At 60.5% G+C, this 23684-nt stretch overlaps 2 protein-coding genes and 1 pseudogene across 2 annotated transcripts; all 3 read right to left on the reverse strand.

Annotated features, from left to right (window-relative positions):
* Window positions 1–394: 394 nt before the first annotated feature.
* LOC131494552 (heterogeneous nuclear ribonucleoprotein A1-like 3) lies at window positions 395–4474 on the reverse strand (annotated as a pseudogene).
* Window positions 4475–6110: 1636 nt separating this feature from the next.
* On the reverse strand, window positions 6111–7568 carry LY6D (lymphocyte antigen 6 family member D). The gene is made up of 3 exons (XM_058699277.1): window positions 7436–7568; window positions 6636–6734; window positions 6111–6402 (listed from the first exon to the last, which is right to left on the reverse strand). The coding sequence occupies exons 1-3, from the start codon at window positions 7485–7487 to the stop codon at window positions 6161–6163; spliced, it is 393 nt and encodes a 130-aa protein (XP_058555260.1). The 5' UTR covers window positions 7488–7568; the 3' UTR covers window positions 6111–6160.
* Window positions 7569–15692: 8124 nt separating this feature from the next.
* Window positions 15693–21350, reverse strand: LOC131495156 (lymphocyte antigen 6E-like). The gene is made up of 3 exons (XM_058699964.1): window positions 21213–21350; window positions 19218–19316; window positions 15693–16653 (listed from the first exon to the last, which is right to left on the reverse strand). Exons 1-3 carry the CDS (start codon window positions 21262–21264, stop codon window positions 16442–16444), a joined length of 363 nt encoding a protein of 120 aa, XP_058555947.1. The 5' UTR covers window positions 21265–21350; the 3' UTR covers window positions 15693–16441.
* Between the last annotated feature and the right edge of the window lie 2334 nt (window positions 21351–23684).

Consider the following 23684-nt stretch of genomic DNA (forward strand, 5'->3'; position numbering starts at 1 on the left):
CAAAGGGCTCTCATTCAAAATAGAAGGAGAGAGAAAGTGTTTCCCAGACAAACAAAACTAAAGGAAATCTAAACCAGTCCTGCAAGAAATTTTAAGGGGAATTTGCTGGGTGGAGAAAAGACAAAACAAAAAAGACCGAAATCAACAAAGACTAGAAAGGACCAGAGAACATCTCCAGAAACTCCAACTCTACAGGCAATACAATGACACTACATTCATATCTCTCAGTAATCACTCTAAATGTCAATGGACTAAGTGCTCCAATCAAAAGACATAGGGTATCAGAATGGATAAGAAATCAAGACCCATCTATAAGCTGCTTACAAGAGCACATTTTATTTATTTATTATTATTTTTTTAAAGACACATTTATTCAGCGTCATGATCAGACTATTACATTTAGCAATCAACAGCATGGGTGCAAAAAAAAAAAAAAAAACTACATTAAAGGCCTTTGTTGGAATGCTTTACACTTTCCACAGAACAGAAACTAAAATAACCTGTTATACAATTAGTCACAAATACAGTCCTCGAGTTTTTTGCCCATACACATGAGTGTTGTCTAAAACGTGTCTTCTTTGTAGCAGCTAGGCCCTGCCACCACTGTGCTTGGCTGAGTTCACAAATCTGTTGTAACCTGTAGCTTCCCTGTCACTCCTCTGGCTCTCCTCTCCTGCTAAGCTTTGTTTCCTGGCAGTAATTAAAACCTTCTGCCACTGCCATAGCTGCTGCTGCTGCTGGAACCTCCATAGATACCTTGGTTTTGTGGTTTGGCAAAGTATTGGCCTCCACCACCATAGGGGCCAGAGCTTCTGCCTCCAAAATTTCCTCCTTTCATGGGCCCAAAACTTGAAGGTTGATTGTCGTAGTTGCCAAAATCATTACAGCTTCCACCACCTCCAAAGCTGCTTTCATTGTTACCAAATCCATTATAGCCATCCCCACTGCCACCATATCCACCACCATCTCGACTGCCACCAAAGCCACCTCGCCCACTGAAGTTTCCTCCACAGCCAAAGTTGTCACTCCCACCAAAATCACCTCCACGACCACCACCGAAGTTCCATGTACTGGAACATGGCTGGAGGAAGCACGAGCCATCTCTTGCTTAGATAAAGCTTTCCTTACTTCACAGTTGTGGCCATTCACAGTACGGTATTTCTGAATGACAGTCTTGTCTACAGAGTCATGGTCGTCAAATGTTACAAAAGCAAAGCCTCTCTTTTTGCCACTGCCTCGGTCAGTCATGATTTCAATCACTTCCATTTTCCCATACTGTTCAAAATAATCTCTTAGATGACGTTCTTCAGTGTCTTCTTTAATGCCACTGACATAAATCTTTTTCACAGTGAAGTGGGCACCAGGTCTTTGAGAATCTTCTCTCGAGATGAGACAGTCTCTTTGGTTCTACAACTCTTCCATCCACCTTGTGTGGCCCTGCATTCATGGCTGCATCCACCTCTTCCACAGTGGCATAGGTGACAAAGCCAACCCCAACCCTAACCCTAACCCTAACCCTAACCCTAACCCAACACTACCCAAAGCAATCTACATATTCATGCAATCCTTATCAAAATAACACCAGCATTCTTCATGGAGCTAGAACAAACAATCCTAAGATTTGTATGGAACCACAAAAGACCCTGAAGAGCCAAAGCAATCCTGAAAAAGAAAACCAAAGCTGGAGGCGTCACAATCCCGGACTTCGAGCTGTACTACAAAGCTGTCATCATCAAGATAGTATGGTACCGGCACAAGAACAGACACTCAGACCAGTGGAACAGAATAAAGAGAACCCAGAGATGGACCCACAAACATATGACCAACTAATCTTTGACAAAGCAGGAAAGAATATCCGATGGAATAAAGACAGTCTCTTCAGCAAGTGGTGTTGAGAAAACTGGGCAGCAACATGCAGAAGAACGAACCTGGACCACTTTCTTTTTTTTTAATTTTTTTTTTCAACGTTTTTTATTTATTTTTTGGGACAGAGAGAGACAGAGCATGAATGGGGGAGGGGCAGAGAGAGAGGGAGACACAGAATCGGAAACAGGCTCCAGGCTCCAGGCTCCGAGCCATCAGCCCAGAGCCCGACGCGGGGCTCGAACTCACGGACCGCGAGATCGTGACCTGGCTGAAGTCGGACGCTTAACCGACTGCGCCACCCAGGCGCCCCAAACCTGGACCACTTTCTTACAGCAGACACAAAAATAAACTCAAAATGGATGAAAGGCTTAAATGTAAGACAGGAAGCCATCAAAATCCTCAAGGAGAAGCCAGGCAAAAACCTCTTTGACTGGGGCCGCAGCAACTTCTTACTCAACACGTCTCCAGAGGCAAGGGAAACAAAAGCAAAAATGAACTACTGGGACCTCATCAAAATAAAAACCTTCTGCGCGGCAAAGGAAACAATTAGCAAAACTAAAAGGCAACCGACAGAATGGGAGAAGATATTTGCAAATGACTTATCAGATAAAGAGTTAGTATCCAAAATCTATAAAGAACTTATCAAACTCAACACCCCCCCCAAACCCAAATAATCCAGTGAAGAAATGGGCAAAATACATGAATAGACTCTTTTCCAAAGAAAACATCCAGATGGCCAAAAGACACATCAAAAAATAATCAACATCATTCATCATCAGGGAAATACAAATCAAAACCACATTGAGATAGCACCTCACACCTGTCAGAACGTCTAAAATTAACAACTCAGGACACAACAGATGTTGGCAAGGATGCAGAGAAAGAGGATGTCTTTTGCACTGCTGGTGGGAATACAAACTGGTATAGCCACTCTGGAAAAGAGTATGGAGGCTCCTCAAGAAATTAAAAATAGAACTACCCTATGACCCAGCAATTGCACTACTAGGCATTTATCCAAGGGATACAGGTGTGCTGTTTCGAAGGGACGCATGCACCCCAGTGTTTATAGCAGCACTATCAACAGTAGCCAAAGTATGGAAAGAGCCCAAATGTCCATCGATGGATGAATGGATAAAGAAGATGTGGTTTATATATACAATGGAGTATTACTCGGCAATCAAAATGAATGAAATCTTGCCATTTGCAACTACGTGGATGGAACTGGAGGGTATTATGCCAAGTGAAATTAGTCAGAGAAAGACAAAAACCCTATGACTTCACTCATAGGTGGAATTTAAGATACAAAACAGATGAACATAAGGAAAAGGAAGCAAAAATAATATAAAATCAGGGAGGGGAACAAACCATAAGAGACTCTTAAATACAGAAAACAAACTGAGGGTTGCTGGAGGGGTTGTGGGAGGGGGGATGGGCTAAATGGGTGAGGGGCATTATGGCGGACACTTTTGGGGATGAGCACTGGGTGTTACACACAGGGGATAGATCACTGGAATCTACTCCTGAAATCATTTTATACTCTATGCTAACTCACTTGGATGTAAATTTTAAAACAATAAATAATTTAAAATATTTAAAAAAAACAACTCAAGAAAACCCTTCTAAAATTATGTTGGTTTAGCAAGGTTGCAGAATAAAAGGTTAATGAGCAAAAAATTCATTGTATTTCTGTATTCTTGCAACCACCAGTTGATCATTGAAAATACCATTTATAAAGAGCATCCCGTGCAATACTTAGGCATGATGTTGACAAAAGATGTGTAAAGCCTGTTTGCTCTGAAAGCTGCAAAACACCGAAATACATTGCTAAGGGCGTCAGCAGATGGAGAGGTACGCCGTCCTCACTGATGAGCAGACGTAATAACAACATGTAGGGGTGCCTGGGGGCTCAGTTGGTGGAGTGTCCAGCTTTGGCTCAGGTCATGATCTCACGGATTGTGAGTTCAAGCCCCCCATCGGAGTCTCTGCTGTCAGCATGGAACCTGCTTTGGATCCTCTGTCCTCCCCTCTTTTCTCTGCCCCTCCCCCATGCGTGCTCGTGCGCGGTCTCTCTCTCTGTCTCAAAAATAAACATTAAAAAATAATGAGATGTAAATGCTCCCTGAACTGATCTACGGATTAGGTGCAGTCCCAGCCCATATCCCAAGGGCATTGTTCATGAGGAAACTAGGAGGCTAACCCTGAAATGCATATGGAAATGCGAAGGATCTAAAATCGCTAAGACCATTTTGAAAATGAAGGTGAAAGGTAGAGGTGTCACACGACCCGAGTTTCGGCCTTAATACACTCACAACAGTGTGGTAAGGGCGTCAAGACGGACATACAGACGGACGCACCCGTCGGAGTGTCCACGGTTAAGGACCCCCAGCACCTTGTGTCGGCGAGCGTGTTAGAGTGGCGGGAGCCCTCCTCCGCTGCCGGTGGGGATGGGGGAGAGCAGCCTCTTTGGAGAGCAGTTTGGTGGCCCCTCCGATGGAAGAATCCCCCTATCACCTGCCCCCGGATTCCACTCCTGGGTTGTACCCAAGAGAGGTGCAAACATCTGTCCACGCAAAGACCGGAGGCGATTGCCCACAGCGACATTCCTCATGAGGCCTCAGGCCTGGGAACCTCCCAGATGTCCATCGACAGGTGCGTGGATGGAGGGACCACGATGTGACCGTACAGCGGAGTCCTGTCGGCAGCAGGAGTGAATGACAGAGACCCCCCCGCAGCAGGGATGTGTCTCTGGATCCTGCTGAGGAAAGAAACCCGAGACCAAAGAGTACGTGCTGTGAGATTCCATTTTATCCAATTCTAGAAAACGTGGGCTGATGCACATGGGGCGTTTCCAGGCTTGAGCGGGAGGGGGCGGGGCGGCGAATAGCTCTGTTACAAACAGCGCACGCGGTGGTTGCCGGGGGCGGGGCGTGCAGGGGAGGACGGAGGGGGCGCGCAAAGGGGTTGCAGGCAGCTTTGCGGGTGATGGGCTGCTCACTGTCTTGGTCGTAGTGGTGACTTCAGGGGCACAGAGCGTGTAAGTCCCATCACGGTGTGCACCCTGGGTGTGTCCACTTGATCGTTACTTCAGGTGTGCCCTGGCCGAGCTGAGCAAAGACAGAGGATGTTGGGTGGTGAGGAAGCCATGGGGGTCGGGGCGGGACACACGTGGGCAAAGCTGGGGACGTGGGTGTAGCTGATGGTGGCACCCGTGTGAAGCTCCTAATTTAGGTGATGTGATGGAGACACAGAGGCAGGCCAAGCGGGCGTTGCCCCCCCAGTAGGTCTGGGCGCCAGGGCCCTCCGGCTCCCCGGGCCCTGCTCCTGCTCCCGCTGGTCCCTCAGCCAAGCACCCTGCGGGGGGGCCCCGCCAGCCAGGGCTCCTCCTTGCCGGCGCCCGAGTCGGGGCTCTGTCCAGCCCAAGGTGAGGCCTCAGAAGGTGGTGGCCGCCCGGCAGGGGGTGCAGGCCTCTGAAGCCTCCGGTCCTCCTAGGAAGGGGCAGGCTGCTTGCTTGGGCATCTGCGCGGGTGCTGAGAACTCACAGGGACACAATGATCCAGTTGCCCAGATCCGGGCAGCAGACCTGGAACCCGGGCAGCGGGGCCCAGATCCAGGCAGTTGGGCCAAGGTAAGTTTACCCACATTGGGCTGACCCCATCCAGGTGAGCTCAACAGCCCCCTTTGCCAGCCTCCCTAGGGTGGAGGGGTGTGTGTGTGTGTGTGTGTGTGTGTGTGTGTGTTCTGACCATTTGGGTCACAGGCCTTCTGCCCTGTGCCCCCCACCCAAGCCTCCCCCAGGAGCGTCCTCTCCTGGGGCTGCAGAGAAGATGCCTGGGGAGGGTTGTGTCTCTGAGGGGAGGGGGGGGGTGTGTGTGTGTGTGTGACACTGGTATTTCAGGAGTCCTGCACGAGGCCAAGACGGGCCCTGGGTGACAAGTCCCAGGCCCTGGGATGGCCTCCTCCCGCCCCCCTGCACTCCTGAAATAGGAAGACACAACCACGCTGGTTTTCGATCATTTATTCCTGTGCAGAGGTTCAAGTAGAAAAATGGAAACCCAACAGAATGAATGTAAAGTCAGAAGGGACACGTGCATCCTCTCTGGGGGGCGGGGCTCCAGGCCAGCGGCTCGCTGGCTGCGGCTCCAGACCCTCCGAGGGGGCCCCCAGCCCAGGACGCGGGAACCTCCCCGTCGTGGTGAGGGAGGGGCTGCGCAATCTCCCAGTCCAGGAGAGGAAGCGACGGGGGGGGGGGGGGGGGGGGGGCCTGGAAGTCCCCGGGGGGAAGGGGATGGGCAGGTCACAGGCTGGGGGCTGAGAGGAGGGCGGCGAGGAGGAGGCCGAGGGCCAGCGCCAGGCCGGGGGCGGGGCCGCTGAGCCGGCTGCGGGCGGGGGCGCTGCTCTGCAGGCTCTTGTTGCACAGGTCGCCCTGACAGCACCGGGTGGCCGTCGCGCCACTGCTGACCTGGCCCTGAAAGTTGTGCGTGGGCGTGCACGACTCCACGCAGTCCTTCTCCACCAGGTTCCCCAGCAGGGGCTCCACTGGAACGGATGGGCACAGTCAGACTGGGCAGCTGCCTCTGAGCCCCCCGCACTCCCCCCCCGCGTCTGGCCTCCCCAGCACCCCAAGTCCCAGCTCCCGGCCCCCACCGCCCCCCCGGCCGACCCATCACCGACCCGTCCCCACCAGCCTGCCGGCGTCGGGGCCCCTGAGCGGAGCTCTGGGGTGCCCTGCGGGGCCCCCTTCCCTGGCTCCGTGCTCCCGGGTCACTCACGCTTGGTTATGGTCCTGCAGTAGCGTGCACTGGCCGCACAGTCCTGAGCTTTCTCGCAGTTGGTGGAGCTGGAGCACACGTGACAGCGGAGAGCAAGGGCTGGGGGGCGAGGGGCACAGGGGTCACTGTCTGGACCGAGCCCTCTGCCGCCCCTGACCGCGCCAGGCCCCTCCTACACCCCAGGCCCTGCCAGGGCTCCTGTGTCCCCGGAGGCAGGAGGCGACAGTCCTTGGCTGCCCAGAGCCTGGGACGCCGGGACCCCTTGTGCCGGGAGGAGGGGCTGTGCTGGGCCTGTCTAGAGAGCTGGCGGTGCTGGGTACACGGGGGACCCTTCCCCAGGGACATCACAGAGCTCTGAGACTTGCTGAGAGCAGCTCACAAGACACGACTGCTGCCCCCCACCCCCTGCCGCCAGAGGCTGCCCCCAGCGGGCGGAAGTGGCCGTGAGGACCTGAGTCAAGGCCCAGGGCTTCAGCCGGACCACGCTGAGCCTGTGGGAGGAGGGGCTCCCCGGGGACCAGACAGTCAGGGGCTGGGCGACCCGAACATTGGTCTTTCCCCAGGGGAGGCATCTCAGCACCGCTCCCAGCCTCTCTCCCTCTGCGTGTCTGATCTCATGGGCTGATTCGAAGATGCTGCGATATTTTAAGTCTGATTCCACTAAGACATGGGTTCATTTTGTTTGAAATTCAGTCCAGGATTCCCTGAGCCCAAAGGCCGGTAACCTCAGGCTTCCAGAGCGTGTCCCACAGACCCAAGCTGCCCACCCGCCCCAGCCCTGCACCCTGCCCCTCACCCACCTGGCCCCGCGGCTACCGCCAGTGCGACGAGGAGCAGCAGACCTGGCTTCATCTTGGGGTGTCTCCGGGAGCAGTGGGGGCCCCTCCTCTCTGGAGGCCTTATAGCTGGGGCAGGTGCTGGTGGGAGGGACCAAGGCGGGCAGGTGGCCAGGCAGTAGCGTTCCACCCGCCCCACCCTGGCTGGCCCACACCCACCCGCCCAGTGCGGCCTCCCCTGCCACCTGGAGGGACCTCTGCCCCTGGCTGCCTGCCCCCCAGAGCGGGGGGCTTCCCTCCCCCCACCTCCGGGCGAGGGACAGAGGCCTCCGCTGGCTCTGCAGCTCACTGCGTCCTCTTCCTCTCTCCGGCTCTCTGTCCGACCCCCGGATCATTTTGTCTCAGACCTGTCACCTCCTCCCTTGCGACCCCCACCCTCAGATAAGGTCAACAGGGTCACAAGCCTATGCAGGTGCCCTGTGGGCGCCCAGGGCTGTGCTCCCCGCACTGGCCCTGCCTTCCTGGGCTCGGGGCTCAGGATCGCCAGGCCCACCCATGGAACCCCGGGCAGAGGACCCCACCGAACGAAGGCACCTTGTTGAGATGCCAGGACCTCGGGGTAGTGAGAGGAAGAGGAGCAGGGTGGGCCCTGGGCTCGGCGTGTGGAGGCTGGATGTGCCTGCAGAGAGGTGAGCGTGGGACCAGGGGCAGGACCTGGGGCACTGGGGGAGGGGCAGGGGCAGGGCTGATGGGGGAGGGGACAGTGCCGAGGCAGAGATTCAACTGGCTCTCCAACTTGGAGAAACCGAGGGCTCCTCAAGTCTCCAACAGCCCTTCCTTCCACCCTCCCACCAAGGACTCTGTCCACCGTGCCCTGGGCCCCGGCCCTCCCGGAGGAGCCCCAGCCTTCACCCTGCTCCGGGACCTGTGGCTGTCCGTCTCTTGCTCTGGTCCCGAGGTCAGTGAGCTCTTCCAGGCCAGGGGCTGTGGGTGCCCGGCAGATCCCCCTAACTTCACCTCACAGTGCTCGCGGGGACGGGGGGTGGAGGGGCTTGGCCCTAAGCACAGGGGCCGCCCTCCCCCCGCCCCGTAGGTCTCCTTGCCGGCCCTGGGCCCCCGCTGCTGCTCTGCTAGGCCAGCTGGACCCTGCTGGGTGGCGAGGGTGGGCCCTCCGAGGCCTCACCCTGTCCCTGCCCTGGCAGGCCGAGCCGACTGTGGGTGCGGGTAGGGCCAGAGCACAGGCGGAGGTGAGCCCTCCCCCTGCCGCAGCCCCCATCCGGCGAGGACTGGAGGGCCTGCTTCAGGGAGGGGAGGCGAGGCTGGAGGGAGGACAGGGTTCAGGCTGGGGAGGTCTGGGACCCCTTGGCCCTTCCCCCCAGCGTGGCCCTGGGCGGGCCAGCTCCGGAGCTGGGCCTCCCGTCTCCCCTGCCACGTGGGGTAAAGTCGGGGCTACATCCGGTGCCAGGGGTCCAAGGACGCACCGCCTGACACTCTGTGCTGTGCTCCCTAAAGAAGTTACTGGACCTGGTGGGAGTGGCCAAGGGTGGGGGGTGGTGTGGCTTCCTTCCAGGACCCTGGGGGAAGCCGGGAGGCCCCTGACGCGGTCCCACAGGCTGGTCCCAACCTCCCTGAGCCTTGTTTAGTGCAGCTGGGGTGTCCCCTGACAAGGCAGGTGATGCGGGGGGCCCCATGCCCACATCCCGAGAGAGAAAGTCACGCCAAGCTCTGAGGCCTTCCCGAATTCATTCCACAGCCATTCATGGGCAGATGGAAGGCAGGGTCCTGGGAAGCAGGATATAGGGCTTGGGGAGGGGGTGGTGACTGGCAGATGGGGAGGGGTGACTCACTGAGGCCAAGGGGCATGGAAGCTACTGGAAAAACAAGTTTGGGGGCTTGGATTTCCTGTAGGGCCTGGTGGAGCTACGGGGTCCAGGGGTGTCGGGCAGACCAGGACTGGAAGTTTGGATGTGAGGCCCGTGGGCAGCAGGGTCCCCTCCCCTGGGGCTGGAGGGGACCCAGCACACCTGGCCCATCCGCACAGGGCACCTCAGGTTTCACTGTGGCCGTGTGCTCTGGAGGCAGGGACAGACACCTATGGGAGCAGATGTGGCAGCTAGGCCCTGGTTCCACGGGGAGAAAGCCTTTGTCTCTGACGAGGCGTCCAGTGAGGACAGGGGCTGCCCACCAGGGTGTGAGCCGCCTGTCCTGGGGGCCTCCTAGCAGAACCATCAACAGCAGCCTCAGACACAGTTTGCTTGGGGGAGAAAGTGGGCAGTTCCCATGGCAGGAGCTTTCTGAGAACTGGGAGTCATTGGAAGTGCAGTCAGGGAGGACTTCCTGCAGGTGGTGACCTGATTGCCCTGATCTTGGAGGCAGATTTCAGGGGAGAGAGGAGTCGTCATGGCCCTTTAAGTTGGCCCCCTTCCAGCATCCTTCTGCTGGTGAGGAAGTGAGGTCCCAAGAGGGCCCTGCGGGCTCCAGCCAGGTCACCCTGGCAGTGGCGTGAAACTGGACACTCCTGTGTGCATGGCCTCTCCTCCTGTCCCCCTCATCCTCTGGAGAAAACTGCTACTTTCCAGAACTCAAGCCCTCTCAGCCAGTCCCTGGAGGCAACAGCAACAACGGCTGGAAGAGGTCGTGGAGGGGCACAGGTGGAGGGTGCTACCAGCCCCCACCCTCAGCCCTGCCTGCTTCCTGAACACAGCGGGCCAGGAGGCCAGGCGCCAGGACAAGCCCAGACCTACGCCTGCAGTGTGCCTTTCCTGCTCACGCCCCCGGCCCCACAGGCCCCACACCCTGCCTTCCACTGCTCCCCACGTCTCAGCCTTGGAGTGGGGGGAAGGACAGGAATCAAGGCCTAGACCACCAGGCCATGGGGGTCCCTGGGGTCGCACAAAGGGGTGAGTGGCCCAGAGAGGGAAGCAGCGCGGCACAGGGGCCACTCCAGGCGTTCTGAAAATGCAGCCGGGGAGGCCCTGGGGCCCTGCCTTGGGCTGAAGGTGAGCTTCTGCGTGGGCAAGTCAGGTTCCCCCACTGGGTGCACCCCCAAGCCTTGGGGCCTGGGGACAAGCCTCCTTCCGTTTCAAGCTGCATTACAGGCGGGTCCCATGGCTGCACGCAGGGCGACACTGCACCTACCCACTCACTCCCTTGGCTAGCAGTGCCCATCATAGGCCCTGCACTCTGGGCACGACAGGGACAGACAGGAGAGACAGGGCCAGCCCTTGGGACCCCAGGATGAGCTGGGGAGATGGTGCATAGACAAGCGTACCCCATGTGAGTGGGAGGCCAAGGAGGCCAAGGGAGGGGGGTCTCCTGAGGATAGAGCAAGGACAAGGGGGTCAGGGCCTGAATCTGGTCCCCGGTGGCCTCTGGCACGCCATAGCCCTTTCCTGTCTCTGCCCCTTCCTCCCCAGTAGGGCTGAAGTGACTCCCTTGTGAATCAGCCAGTGGAGGGATACGGTGCCCCCTGAGGCCTTTGTGCCTCCTTCACACGCCTGCACACACGCATGGGGCCTCCCTCGGATGACACAGAGAGGGCCTTGTCCGTGGTCACCCAGTCAGCAAGTGGGAACCAAAACTGGGCCCACCCTCCACTCTGTCCCTGCTGGCCTGGGGCTCTTACCCCACACCCAGGCCTCCCTGCCCCTCCCTCATGTGCAGGAGACTCACCCTTACACACAGGGCCACAGGCCTAGACATGGGTCCCTCTCACCTGCTTCCCAGGGCCTGGCATGGCCCCGCCTGTTCTTCGTCATCTCCTGGGACCATGGCCACCAGTGTGGGGCCTCCCTTTCCCGCTCTGCCAGAGTGCAAATCCAGGGAGCAGCCACATGGGCAGCCCTTCCCTGCCTTGGGGTGCAGCCTGTCCCCCAGGAATGCCTGGACTGGAGCCCTAGGCTCCCGTAGACCAGGAGAGACACGCCAGTTCTCAGGCCTGGTGGGCCACTCCCCTGCAAGAGGCCCTGCACGGCTCCTAGGACCAGCCCCGGGTCCCCCAGCAGAGGTCTGACGTGGGCCCTGCCTATCGGCGTCTCCGGCTGTGTCTGTGAGAGGCACTGGGATTCAGGGGACCGGGTGATGGGGGAAGCTCTCAGAGTGGGGAGTGAGGGCTGTGTCCTTCCATGAAGTAGAGGAAGAGAGCTTGCCGAAGGGCACGGGCACCGAGCCACAGAGCCACAGCAACCTGGGGACCTCGGAGTTCCATGGCTGCAGGCTCTTAGCAGTGCGGGCTTGCAGAACACGCAAACCTGGAATTGCAGAAGCTAAAGCACCTGAGATCCAGGTGCCCTGGAGGGGGTTTATTGTCTGCATGTTAGGATAAGCTCCCTCTAGGGTTTAAGAAAAAGAAAATGTGCTCATGTTCTACCCCTAGGTTCTCCCTTCTGCTGTGCCACTGCTCGCCGCTCCTCCTGCTATAGCCTGAGCTTGCGGCCTTAAACCCTTGAGCTCCATGATGGCATTGGGTGTAAGCTCCAGGGTAGTGAACACCTACCACCTACATAATCCACACACCTGTAGCTTATCCATCCATCCATCCATCCATCCATCCACTATCCATTCATCCATCCATCCATCCATCATATACCCATCATCCATCCATCCACCATCCATCCATCCATCCACCATCCATTCATCCATCCATCCATCCATCATATACCCATCATCCATCCATCCACCATCCATCCATCCATCCACTATCCATTCATCCATCCATCCATCCATCCATCATATACCCATCATCCATCCTTCCACCATCCATCCATCCATCCACCATCCATTCATCCATCCATCCATCCATCATATACCCATCATCCATCCATCCACCATCCATCCATCCATCCATCCATCCATTCATCCGTTCATCCATTCCTCCATCATCCACCCATTATCTGTCCATCCATCTACTCACCCACTCCTACAACTTATGTATCCTGTAGGAGATAGTTACAGTGATGTCTCTTTCTCCTGTCCCCTCGTCCCTTTCTCGTTCACATACACACCTACCCCCTGACAAGAGAAAACAGTAATTCTCAAAGACTGTGGAGTGAAACCCAGTGGGGCCTCTGAGAGGCCCTAGATCTACAACTGGTTGGCAGGCAGCTCTGGGATTTGTGACACCCAACATGCACACACGTTCCTTTTACTTAAGATTATATATGATTTGGGGGTGGCTTTGAGAGGACATCATTGATCCTAACACTTAAGAGAGAAATAAACATCTTACGTGGGTCATGTGCCCTGTCAGTTTGTCTGTGTGTCTTTGGCCCTGGTACCTCTTACACAGAGCAGTGTAAGTTCCTTTCCTTAACAACCCCCCCCCCCGCCGCCCATTTGTCCCTTGTCCCTTGGGAACAGGAAATGGACCCCTGTTGGACCCTGCCACCCTTTAAGCCACACTAAACCCCTGCCAGGACAACCAGATTTAAAAAAAAAAAAAAAGATTTTGGGGGAGTGCCTGGGGGGCTCAGTTGGTTGAGTGTCCAACTCTTGATCTTCACTCAGGTCATGATCTTACAGTTCATGGGATCCGGCCCTGCATCAGGTTCTGTGCTAGGTGTGGAGACTGCTTGGGATTATCTTTCTCCCCCTCTCTCTCTTCCCCTCCCCCATGCTCTCAGTCTCTCTCTCTCTCTCTCAAAATAAATACATAAACCTTTAAAAAACAGATTTTTGGCAACAGCGGATGAAGTTCTCGGATGGGGACTACTGTCCTCCCCAGTGCGTGTGGGGGAGGGCTTCAATCTTCCAGTGAGACCCAGATTTCAGAGGCGGACAGCCTCTTTCCAACTCCGCACTTTATAGACGAGGTTCCGGACACTTGTTGGGTACAAGATAACAGGAGCTGGCAGCACCACATCTGCATCAGCAGGTGGCCTGGGAGCGAGGGGGGCATTGTCCTCACACGGCCTAGATGCCGAGGACACGCAGTCCCTGCTCCTCTGGGCCTCAGGCAGCTGCTGAGCTTTGAATCTGGAGCAGCCCAGCTCAGCCACTCCCTGCTCAGCCTGGCGGCCTCGGGGGCTCAGCTTTGGCACCCGGCCCTGGTGCAGGGGGTTTGCATGCTGTTGCAACGGCTCTGGGTGTGGGGACAGGCTCCTCAGGGCAGGGAGTGGGGCCCCAGCTGGGCCTGGCAGGGAGCTGGGTGCTCAGCCTACAAGAACTTGGGGGATCAGAGGCCCGTGTCATCTTTACATGGGAAAATTGCGTAAGATTGGACAAGTGCTGCTACTTGGGGAGGAGGAGAGGCCGGGTGGAAGGAAGGTGACACAGGGAGACCCAGGACCCCCCAGGGCTGAGCGCAGGGCAGAGGCCCAGCTTCCGACTGTGACCCTGGGGGACGCAGAACCGGGAGAAAGGCCACAGCTGTGCTGTGCTCCGAGTATCAGCCAAGCTCTCTGAGCTCCAGCGGCCTCCCTGCCTTCCTGCCAGGGGGAACAGGTCAAAGCCTGTGGCCTGGCTGTGGCCCCATGCCCACACAGCCCCAGAATGCTCCTCCCTGAGGATCAAGCCCAGCTTCCCACAAACCCTGCTCAGCTGACCCACCTTTAGTGTTCCCCCACTGCCTGGGTCTCCGTGCAGCCCCTCCGGCCCTTTCTTACCTCTGGGCCTTTGCACTTGTTGTCCTCACTGCCTTCCCAGGGGTGGGATCGCAGCCCTCTGAGAGTCCGGTGAGCCCTCCAGCACCCCACCCTACCCCCCACAGCCCTACAGGTCTGTGGTGCCCCAGGGCCCACATGATCCTGGTATGTGGTGGGCGGTCTCTGAGAGTCCCCTGACTTAATGACTGTGGGGAAGCGGTGGGGGGCAGGGAGGAGGCAGAGAGAATTCAGGCTTTGGGGCAGACCGCTCTGCCAGCCAGGGATTAAATCCAAAAAGCAGTTTGTGCCTCAGCGTCCTCATCTGTAGCAAGGGCAATTAACGTCCTCATTGGAAATGTCTCTTGGCCGCACCTCGACTTCTGAATGTCGAAGTCTCGCAGCAGACCACCGGTCGTCGCGTGACACCCAATGTGGCCTTCCCTTGGGACTTGTACAAGTAGGGCCTGCCCTAGCGGGGAAGCTGGTCGGGCAGGAGTCAAGAGAGGGAATTTCCACTCTCTTTGAGAAAGAAACCCCAAACTTCAAAGGCTGGGTGGGGTGGCCCAACCCTGAGCCCCAAGTTTGTTCCCAAGAAGGCCACTTCACGTGGACTTTGTGCCAACCTGCTCCTGGGCCCCCGGAGCCCAGCAGGCCTGGCCATGAAGGGAGCTGTACTAGTGACTCAGAGGGGCCCCAAGGGAATCCTGACATCCGTGTTTCGAGGCAGGGCCCCCTCAGCCCACCTCGTCCTCCAGGGTGTGGACAGAACCACAGAAAGCCTGCGAGAACACAAGTCCCTGCCCCTGACCCGCTTCCCCACACGCTTCAGGAGCACTCCCGGGTAGAATGGCCGCCACGGCAGCGTCACAGGCACGGGGGACAGACAGCAGGCTGGGCTTGCAGGCACTGGGTGGGAGGTGGTGGCCCTGTGAGGCCAGAGAGGTGGCTGCTGGGAACGGGAGGACCTGTGTCCCTTTTGGGTACTCTGGGAACTCCGGGGACGCTAGTGTCCGGCCGAGTTGCGGAGGTGGAGGCTGACAGGAAGGCAGTGGGAGACCGGCTGTCCTGGCTGCAATCTGTCCCTTGGTTCCCAGAATCGAGGCCCAGGCCCCACCAGGGAAGGTCCCGGCCATCACAGCGTCCTGTCGCCTTGGCACTTGGGCTGTGGGAGCCGAGCTCTGCCAGGCAGGCAGGACGTTGGCCTCTGGGGCCCCCGGAAGGGATGTGAGGGACAGCGATGTCGGGGGAGGGAAATTACCAGGGCCTGCGAGGGGAGGAGGCAGGTGGGCCAGGGCAGGGCCCGGGGGCTAGGAGCAGGGAGGCCCCGAGAGAGCTGTGGGCCGGGGACCTGCATGCGGTCCCGGGGAGAGGTCCCGGGCAGAGGTGAGGGAGGAGAGCTGGAGCCTCCAGCTGGGCACCCCCCAAGAAGAGCCCCGGGTGCCCGGCTGGGCCCTGACTGGGGGTGCAGGGCGGTAGGAGTTGTGGGGCACACTGCAGGGCCGACCACAGATGCTGGGGAACCCCACGGGAGCCCCCAGGCTGAGGGCTGGGAAGGGGTGCTGGCTTTTTGGATTCCGAGGAGAGTGCCTCCTGCTCTCTGAGTTTATGCCTGGAGAATGTCACCGCCCTCCGTAAAGTGCCCCCTGCCTGGCCCCGAGGTACGGGGGACCCCCCAAAATTTCAACATCTCAGACAATGGGGACAGGATGTACAGCTTTATTCTCCTCCACGAGCTCCTAGGGGGAGGCCTTGCCGTGGGCACCTCTGGTGGGGGGCGGGCCAGCCCCCGTGCCCAGTGAGAACACAGGCCCCACACGGATTCCGCCCCCACAGCGGCAGCCAGGGGACCATGAACAGGCTTGCCTTCGCTGGCAGGGACTGGGGGTGGGGGCGAGGCGGCCTCCTGGAAGCCCTCATCCCATGTGCTGACCTGGGGTGGCCCTGTGGGCTCTCTCGGGGTGCCTGGCTCCCAGGAGGCCCGGGGGTGGGTGCTTGTGCGGAGTGAATTCGCCCCTGAGGTGTGAGCGAGCCGTGGAAGGAGTGGCGGGTCGGTGCGCAGGGGAGCACAGGCGTGGCTGGTGCAGGGGACGCCCAGACCTCTGACCCGCCTGCCCCGTGCGTGGTGGATCCGGGCACTCGAGGCCAGAGTGGGAGGAGCCCTCGTGGGAGGCCCCGCAATGGGGTGGAGGGTGTCGGGGAGGACCGGGTGGCCGGGACCCCGGGAGAGGGCCGAGGGTCCCTCAGAGGCGGGTTCCCTGAGGTAGGGGGGCTTCCCGCCCCGGGGTGGGAGCCCGAGGAGGGGGCCGGCGGCCCCGGGGGAAGCAGGGAGGAGCACAGGAGAGACAGGGACTCTTCCCGCCTGCGTGGCTGAGTGCGGGGAGCGGGGCAGGCTGGCGACGGCCTGCGAGGGGCCGGGTGAGAGCGGGGGGCCCGCCCGTGGAGCGTGGGCTCAGCAGGCCGCCCGGAGCAGCGCCCACAGCAGGCTGACGGAGGCACTGAGCCACAGAGCCCCGTGGCTGCCCGCCAAGCCCGCGGCCGCGTTGCGGTTGCACTGGCTGCCTTGGCAGCAGGAGACAGAAAGGGTGCGGCCGTCCGAGGACATTGTGCTGTTGGGGCACACCGGGGAGCAGGACTTCATGACCAGGATGCCACCAGGGTTTGCTGTGGAGAGAGGGGCGAGGGCCGTGGGTGGAGGGCTCTGTGCGTCCCCCGCCCGGCCCGCCGCGGCCCGGGGCTGCCGGCACCGCAGGCCCCGTCCGCTTCCAGGGCTCCCGGGGGCTCCGTTGTAGTGGGAGGTGGTTAGAGCAGGGGTGGGGTGGCCGGGTGACGGTAGCCAGCCCGGGCAGAGCAGAGGGACAGGCAGGCTGCAGCGGGACGAGGAGGGTGTCGGGGGCCGGTCCCCACCTGCTCAGGACCCACCTCTGTGCACAGTCCCCCCGCCCGCACGTGGGCCCATGGGGGGGGGGGGACACCAGACGCCCCAGGAGCAAATTCTCCGGTCACACGTGATGAGTGGTCACGACCGCGCTCAGCTATTACAGAACAGGGCAGTGTCCACGAACCCTGTCCTGAGTTATTGCCGAGGAGACGGGAAGGATGGGGGCAGGTGCTGCCGGGGACATTGACCCAGTGTGGCCGCCTCCTCCCTGGCTGAGCCCCGGCCCCTTCCCCTGAGACACGGGTATTAGGTGGGCCGTTGGGGGGCCGAATCGAAGGGCCCACCGGTGCACTGGGCGTGGCACTCCGCGGGAGCCACAGCAGCCCTGACATTTACCTTTGTCACAGGCAAGACCCCTTGGCCCTCGGCGCTTTGCTGTAAGGACAGCGGCGAGGTACTCCCCCGCCCCTCCCCCAGCGGCGAGGTACTCCCCCGCCCCTCCCCCAGGATTGCCAGCAGGGGGGTCAGGAGACACCTCCACCTGCTGGTGATGCTGGGAGCACACGGGCGTGACCACCGACCGGCCTCTCGGTGGCCGCGGGTCCCGTCCCCCAGTTCCTGCTCCGGGATCCCTCCTGTTCCCCCTCACGCATCAGCACCTTCCCCACTCGGGGGGCCTCTGCTCACGGCTCCCTCTGAGGAGCACCGCCCCCATTGTCATCCAGGGCCATGACCGCTCGGGGAGCACCGCCTGGCAAGACACATGGGTGGACAGACAGACTCCGCAGATGGGCAGTGAGGAGCAAACAGGAGGTGGGGTAAGGGGGGGGGGGATGGGGGTCTAAAGGAAGCCCCCACACCGGGGAGGGAACGGGGGCCCTCAGGGTGTCTGGTCCTGTGTGGGTGTAAGAACTCATGCTTCAGCAGCAAAAGGCACCCATGGCGCGGGGGTCCCGGCATGGGGGGGACCACCGGGACCAGCTCCTCCCCAGCCCTCCCACCCACCCCTCCTTGTGCCACAGCCAGAGCCGCAGAGCACAGCGGGTGCTCAGGGGCCATCGGCCAGGTGACTGAAAGAGAACACGACCTGCCTGTGCCCCACACACCCAGGACTTGGCCAGAAGTGGGGGAGCGTCCCCTAGGCCCTGAGAAAGTGACCTGGTCCTTGGGCAGGGTCCTTCTCCGCCTGACGGGAGCAGGTCCGGGAGGCATCGAGGGGTTTGTGCTGCCTCCTCACAGCGTCCCTGCACCAAGGAGGGGTGGGGTCCAGCCAGACACCCCGTCTCCCCGTAATAAGGGGGCTCTGCGTCCCATGTGGGAGGGCCTTTGTAATCATCGAGGTTCACAGGGAGCTGGGGCCCCAGCGAGGCTGCCTGGCTCATCCAGGGCATGTGACGTGCTGCCGGGACCTCCACAGACAGGACACCAACGGGGACAGGGATCGGTGGGGGGAGGGGGCTCCTCACCCCCTCCCAGAAGCAGTCGCTCCTGCCTCCTGGACCCCACACGGCCACCTGCGGCCAAACCTCAGCACACATGCCTCCCCCCTCTCTCGGGCCGCTCAGGGACCCAGTGTCTCTGCAGCATCTTCCAACCCCACCCCCCACCCCTCACTTCAGGGTCCCACCCTGTGCCTGCTGCCCCTGCAGGCCAACTTCCCCACTGCCCTGTCTAGTGACCTGGTCAGGCTTCCCACCCCTCGGGGCCACCACAGCGACCGGGCCCCTCACCTCCCTGCCTTGCTCAAACTCCCACCATGTGACCTTCTGTGGCCCCTCCTCGCACCCTGACCCCGCCTGCCAAGGTCACCATCAAGCACGGGGCCCCAGCCCAGCCCTTGACAGCTCAGGGAAGAACCAGACCCACAGAGGGACTTGGGAGGTCAGAGGAAAGAGTGAGCCTGTCCTGGGGGTCCGGGCACGGGGGCGGGGGGTCGTCTGTTGGAGGCAGGCTACAGGAGCGGCCGGGAAAGGCAGGGTGATGGTGACGGGCCTCGGGGCCGAGGCCGTGGGTCCGGTCATGATGTCATGGGCCGGGCTGCCCCCGCAGCCCTGTACCCCACCCTGTCCTCCAGGCGCCGGCCTCCCTCCAGGCCCAGTCTTGCCGAATCCCTGTGCGGCCTGCTTCCTCCCGCATCTCTCACGCGGGCTCCCTCTGACTCGAGCAGGAAGGCCACATCTGGCCTTGCTCTGCGGTGTCGTGTCGTGTCGGGGTGTCGCTGGGCTGCTCCTAGCCCACCTCCCACCAACACGGAGGCGGGCTCCGGCAGAGTGGGCGGGTCCCTACCCCCTCCGGCACCGCAGGGGGGCCCCTGGCTGGGCTGTGGGGGTGCGTGCGGGGTACTCACTGGCCTGGGTGATCACACAGTACTTGTCAGTTGGGGCGCACTCCACCAGAGACTCGCAGTCCTTGTGGCCACAGCACACGTGACAGTGAAGGGCCCGGGCTGGGGGGAGGAAGCAGGGACCCCTGTCAGCGTGGGCTGGGGAGAGCCTGGGGGCCATGTCTGGTCCTCTCTGAGCCTCCGCCACCCCCCCTTCCCTCCGGAGGTGCTCCCGGTCCCCAGGGACGGGGCTAGAGACTCAGCAGGCCAGTCAGCAGGAGCGAGGGGGCCCTGGGACGGAGGAGGGTTAACTTCGGGGGGGATCTGGGCTCTGCTTCTCACTCTGAGCGACAGATGGGACCGAGCACAGCCTGAGGCTGCCCGGATGACAAGTCACAGGCTCTTGGCCCCTGCCCCACCCTCCTGTGCTGGGGCTCCCGGCCTGCACCGCGGCCTGGACCCGAGGACAGCGGGGGCTGGGAGGGTTTTGCACACCGTTGGCACCAAGGGCTGCTTAGTTAACGGGAGGGAACAGCCCTGCCCTCCCTGCCCGGGGCCTGCCAGCGGCCCCTACCCCAGACTGATCAGTGGACAGTCCACAGCAAAAGGCCCTGGTGACCCCCCGCCCCGTGCACTGTGACCGGCCCCAGGCCCCGACCACAAGGATGCAGGACAAGGCTCCTGGCCTGGAGGAGCCTGCAGGCTGCCCGGGGGTTGGGGGCGGCCAGCTGAGGTTGGGATGGAGTGGGGTGAGTGAGATAGAGTGACACTTTGCGGGACACCTGGCCCAGGTGTCTTCATAGAGGGCAGGGGCCAGCTGGGAGGGCTTCCTGGAAGGGGTGCCCCTGGAACTGCGGAGGGGCCATTGGGCAGGTGGGAGAGCCAGCGTGGAGGGGCACGTGCTGCGAGAAAGGGCACGTCTGTGCCAGGCCTGGGGGGCTGTGGTGTGCCCGCTCCGACGTCAGAGCCGGCACCTGTGGAGTGGGGTGACAGCATCTTCCACACACGGCTCAGCGGACATCAGGGACCCCTTTCCCTGGGGAAGTGGGGACACTTGTGGCTGAACCACGGGTGATGAGGTCAAGCTCAGACAGACCCCAGGCTCAGAGGCTTTCTTCCCAGGTTAGGGCTCTGGAACACCCCCAGGAAAAAGAGGCAACTCTGGGGGTGACCCCTGGCTGTTCCTATGCTCCTGTCTGCAACCGAGTCTGGTCAGGTGGGGGGGGACACTCCCAGCTTCCTCTGAACTAGAAACTCACATTGCCTCTGTTTCCCCCTCAGGGGTCGGAGAGTCCCTGTGTAGGGGGATCTCCACACTGGGGAGGCCTCACTGGGGCCTCCGGGCAGCCGCCCCTCACCGTTATGCCAGCCTCTCTTCTGACAAACACCTTGTCCCCTGCCCCGTCCCCAGAGCCAGCCTCGAACCTCTGCCCAAGTGTCCCCTCCATCTGTGTTTCCGGCCTCCTCGGGATGGGCCTGGTCTCCGAGGCGCCTCTGTCTCTGCCTTCCCCGCAGGCGGTTCCCCAGACAGGCCGGAGGCCCCAGCTCTCCCACCTCCACTCGGGGCATGTGGAGGGGGCTATTATCCCTGGGTGGTAATTATTCAGCTGCTAATCACAGGCTGGATCACCCCCTCCCCGGGGCCCCATTTCCGGTGGCCCCAAAGCAGCAGGTGCTCTGGTTCAAGGTCACACAGCCAGCAAGAGGGGGTGGGAGTGACCAACTCATTTCCCTGATTCCAGCACCGAGAGTCCTGCCTCCCAAGAAGCCCCTTTGTCCAGGAAAAGAGGACACTGGCCTCCTGGCTGGTAGCTGGTCCCCCTGGAGGCCCAGAGCTCTGCAGACTCAGGCCTGTCACCGGCTCTTTCACCCACGAGAGGCAGATATACTAGAAACTATGCCCAAAGGGACACAAAGGTCTCCAGGTCTCCCCCCACCACACACACACACTCCTCAGGGGGAAGCCACGCCCAGCAGCTGTCCGTCCCCAACCCTCCCACCCGGGTCAGTGGTTCTTACCCAGGTCAGTGCACAGAGCGGCCAGAAGCAGAAAGAGCAGGAGTGGCCTCATCGTGGGGCATCCACCGGCTGGGACTGGGGAGCGGCCGGCACCAGGTGCCTTTATATGACTGGCCTCTTTGCCGGGTCAGACCTAGTAATTTAGCTGGAGCTGAACTTGGGACGGCAGGGCCAGCCTGACTCACGCTGCCTGGGCTCCCCTCTGCCCCACCCCCAGGGCTCCGGGGGCTCTCAGGTCACCTGTGCCCTCTCTCTGCCTGCCTCCCTGTCCTGAGCCTTTGGCCTCCCGGTCCCTCGAGGTATCATGAGGCCCCAGGCCCGGCTGGGGAGAAGGGAAGGTCTCGATGGTCTATGGGTGACAGCCCACGCTTGGGGCCTGGGGGACACAGCCCTGCCTGGGTCTTCCCGGTAAGCACAGCCATTTCTCCTGTGTCTCTCCCCTGGCCAGGCCAGGCCAATCAGGGAGGCGCCAAGCCCATTTGAGTGGGGACACTGAGACAGTGCAGGCTGAAACCTGGCTTTGGACCAGCGCATCTCCATTTTTGTGCGTGCACACATCACAGGGACCCTGGTAAAATGCTGAGTCTGAGGCCCTGGACCCTGCATCCCTGACAAGCTCCTGGAGAGGCCGGTGCTGCTGGGCTGCAGGGATGACCGAGCAGGGGTGGGCAGGGCCAGAGGGGCCCAGCATCTCAGATGGCACTGAGTCACTGCCCACTGGCCTCCAGGCCGGGCTTGGGGGACCCTGAATGACAAGGGTGCCCCGAGAGAATGCAGGGACCAGCCTGGGCACAGTGGGCTGCCCCCAGTTGCTGTTTTGGGGTCTGGCTAGGGTTCCAGAGGCCGAAGGTTGGAGCTCACACCTCCTGGTGTTTCCACTGCGTCCCTTCCGAGGGCCACCCGCCTCTCTCTTCTGGCGGCCGGAGTCCCCTCCCCAGCGACCAGAGCCTCCCTTCCAGAAACAGTTCCGACCGTGTCACCGTCCGCCGAGAGCTCTGCAGGCACACACTGTCCACATAAGCCCGCCTCGCCTGGCCTCCCCTGTGTCCTCCAGCCTCCCCGCCCTCCCCTCGGCCTCCAGAGTGAAGCCACGTGCCTCCATGCCCTCACCCGGGCCCGGCCCGATGCCCGGAACACCCTTCCCTCCTCTCCTTCCCCGGCAGAATCATTATCTTTGTCCGGAACATTCTTAGACCCACTATTCCTGCCTGTGCCCTGGCGGCGCCTGCCTGGAGCCCGTGTCCTTCGCCAGGTCCCCCCCAGGGCCTCTGCTCCGTCACCCACGGAGGCTGGGCCAGCTGCTCACCCCTAGAACCAGGTGCACAGGCCGGGAGCCACGTGCATGGACGTGGGGCCCTGGCGGTGCAGCAGGGGTCAGACCCGCACTGGGACAAGCTTTCTCCACACCGTCGCCGCCTAGCAAAGCGTCAAGGAGCCTGGAACACTGATATTTCATATTGGCTGTTTTTAAACTTTGTGTAGAACTTTCTCAATTTTAGATGTATGGTGTGTGGGGTCCCATCTGCCACGGTCCCCAAAAGACCGGGTCGGGCTCACCCTTATCAGGAACCTGCTGAGAGTGTCGCGAGGGCGCAGCAAACGCACGAGCTGCAGTCGCCGCGTCCGGAACGAAGGCACATCAGTGTGCTGAGAAGGGAGGGGTAAGGCCTGCGCAATCCCGGGGTTGACTCCGTGCATCTCGCCCCGTCTACTCTACCCCATCCACGCCTCCCAAGCCCTCTCATACGCTGCACGGCATCTACCGAACTCCTCCCACCTTCATCTGCCATCAGAGCTGGGTCACTTTCTGTGGCCATGGACCGTGACGGTTAGCTGGGCTTTGCCCAGCAGCACCTGGCTTCCTTGGTCTGAACCCCTGCCCTGCATGCAGCGGTCATGAGATAGAGACCGGACTCCGAGGACTGAGCTCCTTGCCAGATTTCACCTCATCCTGACCTCAGGCCTGAGAAAGTTCTCTCCTCTGCTGAGAGGGTTACAGGACTGGGAAGGGTGCGATAGAGCCCAGACTGGTGCCAGGATATTAGAGCGTAAGGCAGGTGGCTGGCCCTAGATCCAGCTCAGAGGTCAGCGGGGAGAGGCCAGGTGAGCGCCCAACGGCCAATAGCATCCTTTAGTTTTCCAGCAGGGCCCAGTCTGGGTTCCAGGGAGGGGGATCCCCTCCCTACAAGTGCCAGCTGCCAGCGCTCTTTGGGTGACGCCGACCACGGCCAGCCCCTCCTCTCACTGAACTCAGACCTGCTTGTCACCTTTGTGGCACCCCCAGGCCCCAGGTAACCCTGCCTGGGCCTCTGTGCTTGTCTGAGCGTGCAGCTGGACAGCTGTGGGTGGGGAGGGAGCCTGGGACTCTGGGATCCCCCTGCCCCAGGTCACAGACGATCGTTGGTTCCACGGCTCCGATTCCTACTGAGGGTCAGGCTCGGGCCCTTGGTGCAGGGGTACAGAAGTGCGGGG

Source organism: Neofelis nebulosa, chromosome 14, assembly GCF_028018385.1.
Source record: "Neofelis nebulosa isolate mNeoNeb1 chromosome 14, mNeoNeb1.pri, whole genome shotgun sequence".
NCBI lineage: Eukaryota > Metazoa > Chordata > Mammalia > Carnivora > Felidae > Neofelis > Neofelis nebulosa.